Source organism: Ovis canadensis, chromosome 16, assembly GCF_042477335.2.
Source record: "Ovis canadensis isolate MfBH-ARS-UI-01 breed Bighorn chromosome 16, ARS-UI_OviCan_v2, whole genome shotgun sequence".
NCBI classification, from domain to species: Eukaryota; Metazoa; Chordata; class Mammalia; order Artiodactyla; family Bovidae; genus Ovis; species Ovis canadensis.
Window position 1 is genome coordinate 31,449,313 of NC_091260.1, and position 9,863 is coordinate 31,459,175.

The 9,863-nt window shown below is 38.3% G+C and overlaps 1 protein-coding gene across 3 annotated transcripts in view; it reads left to right on the top strand.

The window, feature by feature from the left end:
• ERCC8 (ERCC excision repair 8, CSA ubiquitin ligase complex subunit) overlaps nucleotides 1-9,401 on the top strand; it is a 52,532-nt gene extending 43,131 nt beyond the window's left edge. For all 3 annotated transcript variants that reach the window (XM_069556469.1, XM_069556468.1, XM_069556470.1), the window contains 2 exons: nucleotides 1,586-1,669; nucleotides 8,442-9,401. In XM_069556469.1, coding sequence (XP_069412570.1) covers nucleotides 1,586-1,669; nucleotides 8,442-8,510 — 153 coding nt within the window. In that variant the 3' untranslated portion in view covers nucleotides 8,511-9,401. The remainder of the gene's footprint in view (nucleotides 1-1,585; nucleotides 1,670-8,441) is intronic.
• Nucleotides 9,402-9,863: the final 462 nt, after the last annotated feature.

A 9,863-nucleotide genomic window follows, 5' to 3' on the forward strand; every position in this document is an offset into this window, starting at 1 on the left:
GTGGAGAATTCTTACAGAGATGAGAGTACCAAACCATCTTACCTGTCTCCTAAGAAACTTGTATGCAGGTAAAGAAACAACAGTTAGAACCAGACTTGGAACAACTGACTCATTCCAAATTGGGAAAAGAGTACAACAAGGCTGTATGTTGTCACCTTGCTTATTTAACTTATATACAGAGTAGAAGTAAAGTCGCTCAGTCGTGTCCAGCTCTTTGCCACCCCATGGACTATAGCCTACAAGGCTTCTCCATCCATGGGATTTTCCAGGTAAGAGTATTAGAGTGAGTTACCATTTCCTTCTCCCTGGGATCTTCCTGACCCAGGGATCAAATCCAGGTCTCCTGCATTGCGGGCAGACACTTTACGCTCTGAGCTACCGGAGAAGCCCATATGCAGAGTACATCATGTGAAATGCCAGGCTGGATGAATCCCAAGCTGAAACCTCAGATATGCAGCTGATACCACTCTAGTGGCAAAAAGTGAAGAACTAAAGAGCCTCTTGATGAGAGTGAAAGAGGAGAGTGAATAAAGCTGCCCTAAAACTCAGCATTCAAAAAAACAGATCATGGCATCCACTTCCATCACTTCATGGCAAATAAAAGGGGGAAAAGTGGAAGCAGTATCAGATTTTCTTTTCCTGGACTCTAAAATCACTCTAGATAGTGACAAATTAAAATTAAAGCCATGAAATTAAAAGACACTTGCTCCTTGGAAGAAAAGCTATGACAAACCTAGACAGCATATTAAAAGGAAGAGACATCATTTTGCCCACAAAGGTCCTTATAGTCAACGCTATGGCTTTTCTAGTAGTCATGTATGGACGTGAGAGTTGGACCATAAAAAAATGCTGAGCACTGTAAAATTGATGCTTTCAAGTTGTGCTGAAGAAGACTCTTGAGAGTCCCTTGGACTGCAAGGAGATCAAACCAGTCAATCCTGAAGGAAATCAACCCTGAATAGTCCCTGGAAGGACTGATGCTGAAGACCCAATACTTTGGCCTCCTGATGCAAAGAGCCAACTAACTAGAAAAGATCCTGATGCTGGGAAAGATTGAAAGCTGAAGAAGAGGGCAGTAGAGTATGCAGTGGTTAGATAACATTACCAACTCAATGGACATGAATTTGAGCAAATTCTGATAGTGGAGGACAGAGGACCCTGGTGTGCTACCATCCGTGAGGTCACAGAGAGTCAGACACAACTCAGCAACTGAACAACAACGTATGGTTTCTTCATTGAAAGCCTTTATTAAAGTTCAGTTATTGACGCAACCATTTTTTTATTCTCTTGTCACTTGAAATATATGGATACAATTGATTTAAAAAAAACAAAAAACTATGGTGATGGTTTCTGTGAATTTTAACCATGTAAGCAAATTCTAATATATCCTAATACTATTTTAAAATACAAAACAAAGTTTTGCTATTTCTTAAACAGAAAAGGGGATCAATCCAGTTTCTTTGGGGAATAGAAACAGATTTCATCTAATTTAACCTAAGAATTAGTCATTTAAAAAATTGTTCATTTCAAATTGGCATCAGCTTTCAGCTGACCCACAACCACATCTTTGTTTTCTGTATTATAGGAACTTTACAGTGGTAGCAGAGACTGCAATATTCTTGCGTGGGTACCATCCTTATGTGAATCAGTTCCTGATGCTGATGATGAGGTAAATGTTATTCATACAAGTTGTACAGTGACTTCTAAATCATAAAAAAAAAATTTACGAATTTACTTTAAATGGGAGGGGCTTTTAAAGCATTTCTTGCTATTTTCTGATTGTTTAAATAATTTACCTGTATAATACATTAGTAAAATTCAAAAAAATATTGAGAATGAAATAAATTTCTGAAGTTAATCAATTTTAACATTTTTATTTATTTCATTCTTGTTTTATCCTGTGCATATTTTTAACATAGTTAATATCACGCTTGAACATACAACTTAGCATCCTTCTTAGACTTTTTACATGTCATTAATAACTATTTGTAAACATTGTCTTTTATAATATAGCTTTCTGTCATTCTTACTTACTTAGTTCAGTCGCTCAGTCGTCTCCGACTCTTTGCGACCCCATGAATCGCAGCACGCCAGGCTTCCCTGTCCATCACCATCTCCCGGAGTTCACTCAGACTCATGTCCATCGAGTCAGTGATGCCATCCAGCCATCTCATCCTCTGTCATCCCTTTCTCCTCCTGCCCCCAATCCCTCCCAACATCAGAGTCTTTTCCAATGAGTCAACTCTTCGCATGAGGTGGCCAAAATATTGGAGTTTCAGCTTTAGCATCAGTCCTTCCCATGAATATTCAGGACTGATTTCCTTTAGGATGGACTGGTTGGGTCTCCTTGCAATCCAAAGGACTCTCAAGAGTCTTCTCCAACACCACAGTTCAAAAGCATCAATTCTTCGGTGCTCAGCCTTCTTCACAGTCCAACTCTCACATCCATACATGGCCACTGGAAAAACCATATCCTTGACTAGATGGACCTTTGTCAGCAAAGTAATGTCTCTGCTTTTTAATATGCTGTCTAGGTTAGTCATAACTTTCCTTCAAAGGAGTAAGTGTCTTTTAATTTCATGGCTACAGTCACCATCTGCAGTGATTCTGGAGTCCAGAAAAATAAAGTCAGCCACTATTTCCATTGTTTCCCCAACTATTTCCCACGAAGTGATGGGACCAGATGTCATGATCTTCGTTTTCTGAATGTTGAGCTTTAAGCCAACTTTTTCACTCTCTTCTTTCACTTTCATCAAGAGGCTTTTGAGTTCCTCTTCACTTTCTGCCATAAGGGTGGTGTCATCTGCATATCTGAGGTTATTGATGTTTCTCCCGGCAATCTTGATTCCTGCTTGTGCCTCCTCCAGCCCAGTGTTTCTCGTGATGTTCTCTGCATAGAAGTTAAATAATCAGGGTGACAATATACAGCCTTGATGGACTCCTTTTCCTGTTTGGAACCAGGGATCAAACCCATACTTAAACAGTGGAAGCATAGAGTCTTAACCAGCAGATCACCAGGGAAGTGCCACGACTTCTTGGGACTTGAGTTATCTTGTATGACATTTTTAAGGTCCGTTATTCATACTGTCGAATTTTATCAGTTTGTACTTCTACCAGATAAATTAGTATAAATATGACACTGTGAATAAAGAACCTGAAAAATGTTGTGGGAAAACAAAGATAAATAAGACATGATCTCTGGTCTTAGGTAGTAGCCTCTTAATTTTTTTAGTTTCATGTCAAGCTGTCTAAAGGTGAAATTTTATAGATATATGTCTAATTTGGTTTAGTATCACTTTAACTAGTTTTAGTGTACAGCTGCTTTAAAAACTGAATTTTTTTTTATACAAAGCTTAAAATGTTAATTACTTTGTCCTGCTCTTGGGGAATTATTGTGTACATTAAATCTAACATAACACTAGGCCACATTGGAATGGTTAACAATCATTCACCAAATATAAACTGTAAAAATAAAAGTAAATCATCTTTGACCTGTGTATTAAAAGAAGATATAGAGGAAAACTGAAATTGTTTATTTTATAAAGATAGTATGTGACTCTGATGGTTTATTTCCTTATTATATAGTTATGGTGATAGTTTGATTCTTCCCCATCTGGAAGAATTTTTGTATATAGGCAATTAAGCTGAACAAGTATAAATCAAATAGGGATACACAAAAAACAAGTTAGGTTTTATATTTACCTTTTAAAATGCACTATGTATGTGCTTTCAGAGGAGGCAGTGGCAACCCACGCCAGTGTTCTTGCCTGGAAAATCCCTTGGGCGGAGGAGCCTGGTAGGCTACAGTCCATGGGGTCGCACAGAGTCAGACACGACTAAAGCAACTTGGCAGCAGCAGCAGCAGCATGTATGTGCTTTAAGATAGGCACCATTCTCTTTATAAGCTGATAAATGCTAAGATTATTTCCGCAAAACTTTTGAAGATTCCTGTGAATGTAGGTAGAACGTGAACATGGTCATGATGCAGATCTCAGTAGAGCAGTCTGTGTATACCAGACCCTCTTCCTTACGTGTCTGCTGCTGCTAAGTCGCCTCAGTCGTGTGCCCCCTGGGGCAATCACTAGGCATAAATCCTAGTGTTCAATTGACAGGTTGCTTTTATTTTTCTGAGGGATCAGCCTACCTTTTGCCCACTCTTTGTAAAATCTGGTCACACTCAAGGTAAGCCTGTACAACTCCTAATCACCTTTTCCTGCCTGAGATCTCTAGGGTGACTGTCAGTTCAGTTCAGTTCAGTCGCTCAGTCGTGTCTGACCATCACCAACTCCGGGAGTTCACTCAAATTCACGTCCATTGAGTCAGTGATGCCATCCAGCCATCTCATCCTCTGTCGTCCCCTTCTCCTCCTGCCCCCAATCCCTCCCAGCATCAGAGTCTTTTCCAGTGAGTCAACTCTTCGCATGAGGTGGCCAAAGTACTGGAGCTTCAGCTTTAGCATCATTCCTTCCAAAGAAATCCCAGGGCTGATCTCCTTCAGAATGGACTGGTTAGATCTCCTTGCAGTCCAGGGGACTCTCAAGAGGCTTCTCCAACACCACAGTTCAAACGCATCAATTCTTCGGCACTCAGCCTTCTTCACAGTCCAACTCTCACATCCATACATGACTACTGGAAAAACCATAGCCTTGACTAGATGGACCTTAGTAAGCAAAGTAATATCTCTGCTTTTGAATATGCTATCTAGGTTGGTCATAACTTTTCTTCCAAGGAGTAAGCGTCTTTTAATTTCACGACTGGAGTCACCATCTGCAGTGATTTTGGAGCCCAAAAAAATAAAGTCTGACACTGTTTCCACTGTTTCCCCATCTATTTCCCATGAAGTGATGGGACCGGATGCCATGATCTTTGTTTTCTGAAAGCTGAGCTTTAAGCCAATGTTTTCACTCTCCTCTTTCACTTTCATCAAGAGGCTTTTTAGTTCCACTTTCTACCATAAGGGTGGTGTCATCTGTGTATCTGAGGTTATTGATATTTCTCCCAGCAATCTTGATTCCAGCTTGTGCTTCTTCCAGTCCAGCGTTTCTCTTGATGTACTCTGCATAGAAGTTAAATAAGCAGGGTGACAATATACAGCCTTGACGTACTCCTTTTCCTATTTGGAACCAGTCTGTTGTTCCATGTCCAGCTCTAACTGTTGCTTCCTCACCTGCATATAGGTTTCTCAAGAGGCAGGTCAGGTGGTTTGGTATTCCCATCTCTTTCAGAATTTTCCACAGTTTATTGTGATCCACACAGTCAAAGGCTTTGGCATAGTCAATAAAGCAGAAATCAGATGTTTTTCTGGAACTCTCTTGCTTTTTCGATGATCCAACGGATGTTGGCACTTTGATCTCTGGTTCCTCTGCCTTTTCTAAAACCAGCTTGAACATCTGGAAGTTCACAGTTCACAAACTGCTGAAGCCTGGCTTGGAGATTTTTGAGCATGACTTTACTAGCCTGTGAGATGACTGCAGTTGTGTGGTAGTTTGAGCATTCTTTGGCATTGCCTTTCTTTGGGATTGGAATGAAAACTGACCTTTTCCAGTCCTGTGGCCACTGCTGAGTTTTCCAAATTTGCTGGCCTATTGAGTGCAGCACTTTCACAGCATCATCTTTCAGGATTTGAAATAGCTTCACTGGAATTACATCACCTCCACTAGCTTTGTTCGTAGTGATGCTTTCTAAGGCCTGCTTGACTTCACATTCCAGGATGTCTGGCTCTAGATGAGTGATCACACCATCATGATTATCCGGGTCATGAAGATCTTTTTTGTACAGTTCTTCTGTGTATTCTTGCTGCCTCTTTTTAATATCTTCTGCTTCTGTTAGGTCCATTTCTGTCCTTTATCGAGCCCATCTTTGCATGAAATGTTCCCTTGGTATCTGTAATTTTCTTGAAGAGATCGCTAGTCTTTCCCATTCTGTATTACAATCTAAATCTGACCTCTCATCAAGAATCTTACTTTATTTTGACAGTTACACAGTATGTAACTGTTGTATTTAGATGTATAATCTTGAGGTCTTTCCTGGTAACTCTGTGGTAAAGAATCTGCCTGGCAGTGCAGGAGATACCATTTCCATTCCTAGTCTGGGAAGATCCCCTGGAGAAGGAAATGGCAACTCACTTCAGTATCCTTGTTGGGAAATCCCATGGACAGAGGAGTGTGGCGGGCTACAGTCCATGGGGTTGCAAAAGAGTCAGAATAAACAACAGCGATAAGATGTATAATTACTGTCTATATTCAGACAACCCTATGTTCTACCTTTAAAGACTTTCCACTAATTACCAGTAAAAGAGTTTTTGATTTTATCAAATTTAGTAAGATATATGTGTGGGAGATGTTAAAGTTGGTTTCATTCTTCCTTCACATTCTGTGGACCTGAACTAGATCCCCTTTAACTCTTACTTCCCTTCCCAGCTATCAGCAGAACAGGCAGGCTGGTTAAGTAGAGATGGACACCTTCAAGCATAGAAAGAATGCCCACTAGGAGGAGATGTTGTAGAGAAAACTGAAGTAATGGATGGTGGTTAAGTTGATCTCAAACAGTTTGGCCTCAACAGTACTATATCATATGTGACATTTTTACTGCAGCTTTCAATTATAAGTAAGATGTTTTATTTGTGATTTTTAGCAATAAAATGTACTTCTGATAATACAGTAATACATTCATATTTTTTCTTTACTACTATAAATACAGTGAAATTTATATCCAGCTGCATTTCTAGTTTTCACTTAATTATTTTTGTTTGCCTACCATAGCAGCAGTAATTTACATTAAAATATAATTCTGCTTCTCTGTTGATTCTTCAAATGAAATATAAGTGTTTAATAGGTTATATATTGAGCTTCCATAGTGAAATTAGGAGACATGGCCTTTGTGTGACTATCTACCTAAGGACATTTTTGGTAGACATCTAAGGCAGAGTTAAAGGCTTTTAGAGATAGAGTAGGGAAAAATAATTACCTCACCCCAGAGGATAATGCATCTTTAAATAAACTGTCACTGAATAACCTAACTTGGTAGTTAAATCATAAACCCAGAAAGGTAGGAATTTCAGTAAATGCTTGGTTGAAAGAATAAACGAACAGACTTCAGTATGCTGCTCTTGCATATCAGTGGACTGCTACTAGAAATAGGTGAGTAGTTAGGTAAGCTTTGATAATAGTTTTGGATCTGGACACAGGGTATAATGGAATTTTGCTTGAACAACTAAGTAACAATGGCCAACATTATTAGATTAAGTAAAGGACTCAGATCTATACCTTTCACAGCTATAAAGAATACCTAAATTAATATATTGTTTTCTGACTCTCCTGGCTGACACTTGGGAAATTTACTGGAAACACTTTTTTCTACTGTTATTATTGTTTGAATCTTAAGAGTCTAAGTCATCATGTTCATCAAAATGGAAATGAACATTCTCAAATTTGTAGTAAGGGTTACCCTTAACATAAAATATTGGTATATGTTGTAAAAGGTAATGTTTCTAAAATAATTTAAGAATAATCTAAGTACTAATATGTTACTGGATTTGGGATGTGAACAAACTGACAGCAAATGTAAAAACTGCAAAGTAAGAAGCACACATGATTCAGAAAACCTAGGTACTCAAAAACAACAAGATCATTTTAAAGTCCCGTAATCATTCGCCTAAGAATAAGAAGGTAGCCGTTCAAACAAATTCCCCAAACAAGTGAATTGATTTGAACTACTACAAATAATTAAAATTCCTCTACTGCTGATGACATTTATTTAGGCACAGCTCTAAAGTTGTAAGAATACTGTGATGTTTTGTTATTTTTGAAACACCATTCTTTCAAAGAATTCTCCCAGGGAAACCTGTGTGCTAATGACAAAAATGTTACCAAATCCAACACATTTTGTCTGTCTTTTTCCACTACTTTACTAGCTATAATAGCATACCTCACTACTTCATACTGAAAAGGGTATTGCTCCATTTGATGAACGCCTTATTCCCTGTATATGAATTTTGCTTATTTATAAAAATCAGGTCCATCAAAACAGTAAAAAATTGCTCACTTTAATATTTTGGGCTGTCAAGCCAGCCTGCAGACCTGAGTCCAGTCTTAGCCACATGGATATGATTCTGCCCTGTACTCCTGGTAACTCCAAAGGGTTATTAAAAAAAAAATGCCTTAATAATAGTAGCAGCATCGTGTGTGTGTGTATCTGCGTGTGAGGTAACTACTTTGAGGGAAACGTAATTTGAATAAAGTCTGATGTCTATTTAAAATGAAGTTGCATTGTTTTATATTGAATGTAGGTGTTTCTTAAGTTACTTTTGGTTTTAAATGAACAGTTATATAGTTTCTTTCAAAATAATCTAGTTGCTTTTTATCTGATTTCATAATTATATTGTAAGCCTAAAATTATGAGGTAGAATAATTGAATCTTTTTTTTTTTGCTTCCTTTTTTAGACTTCAACCAGATCACAGTTAAATCCAGCATTTGAAGATGCCTGGAGCAGCAGTGATGAGGAAGGATGAATATCATTCCTTAGGACCCTTTTTGTCTCTGTCGAAACTTTTAAGACTGGACTATTGTATCTTTTCAGTTGTCCAGTTCAGTTCTGTTCAGTCGCTCAGTTGTGTCCGACTCTTTGCAACCCCATGGACTGCAGCACGCCAGTCCTCCCTGTCTATCACCAACTCCCAGAGTTTGCTCAAACTCATGTCCATTGAGTCGGTGATGCCATCCAACCATCTCATCCTCTGTCGTCCCCTTCTCTTCTTGCCCTCAATCTTTCCCAGCATCAGAGTCTTTTCACATGAGTCAGCTCTTCACATCAGGTTGCCAAAGTATTGGAGTTTCAGCTTTAGCATCAGTTCTTCCCATGAATATTCGGGACTGATCTCTTTTAGGATGGACTAGTTGGATCTCCTTGCAGTCCAAGGGACTCTCAAGAGCCTTCTCCAACCACAGTTCAAAAGCATCAATTCTTTGGCACTCAGCTTTCTTTATAGTCCAACTCTCACATCCAAACATGACTAATGGAAAAACCATAGCTTTGACTAGACGGACCACTGTTGTCCAGTGACAGCTAAATGAGCCATGAATTTGAGTAATTGTTTTCCCTTTTGTCTTAAAATAAGGTTAATATTTGCATGAAGTCATAAAACAAAGTTCAGTATAGTTTATTTAATCAGAACATTTTCCCTTAACCCCAGTGGCTGTGGGCTGCTGCAGCCACTATAGTACAAGGAGACAGGTTGTGGTATCCCCTTTGTGGGACCTGAGCAGATTGTGTGAACGATAAGATGCAGTCTTAGAGGATGAGCTAGCAGAGGTTATCAGCACTGACTTTCTCCTGCCGGTTGTACAGTCACTTTGCTCATTTTCACCTTCAAGGGTGATTTTACTGAGGATTATATCAAAAATTATAGTTGAAAAGTTAAAATCAAAATTAGTTTATTTTTATTAATATGTTCAGTTTTTGCAGTGCTTTCATTTAATAACCATTTTCTAGCTTTATGTTAAATATTTTTGAATTCATTGACTTCCACAATTGATAAAATGCATTATAGGAGGTTTTTAAGGAAAAATCCTACATTTCCTTTATTTTAATGCATCAGATGGCAGCTTGAACTACTTTTCTATGAATCTGGTTACTATGTGACCAAGTCCTACTGCATTCATCAAAGTAGAAAATATCCTGTCAGGTAATTGGATTTAAACATAAAATGTCAGAAATTTTCTTTTTTTGTTGTTGAGGTATAGCCAATTAACATTGTCAAATGTCAGAAAATTTCTATTTTATGTTCTGCTCTTGTGTCATAACCCACAGGTGATTATCATGAACCTAATCTTATATTCCCTTTCTTTCTGATTCTTATCAATAG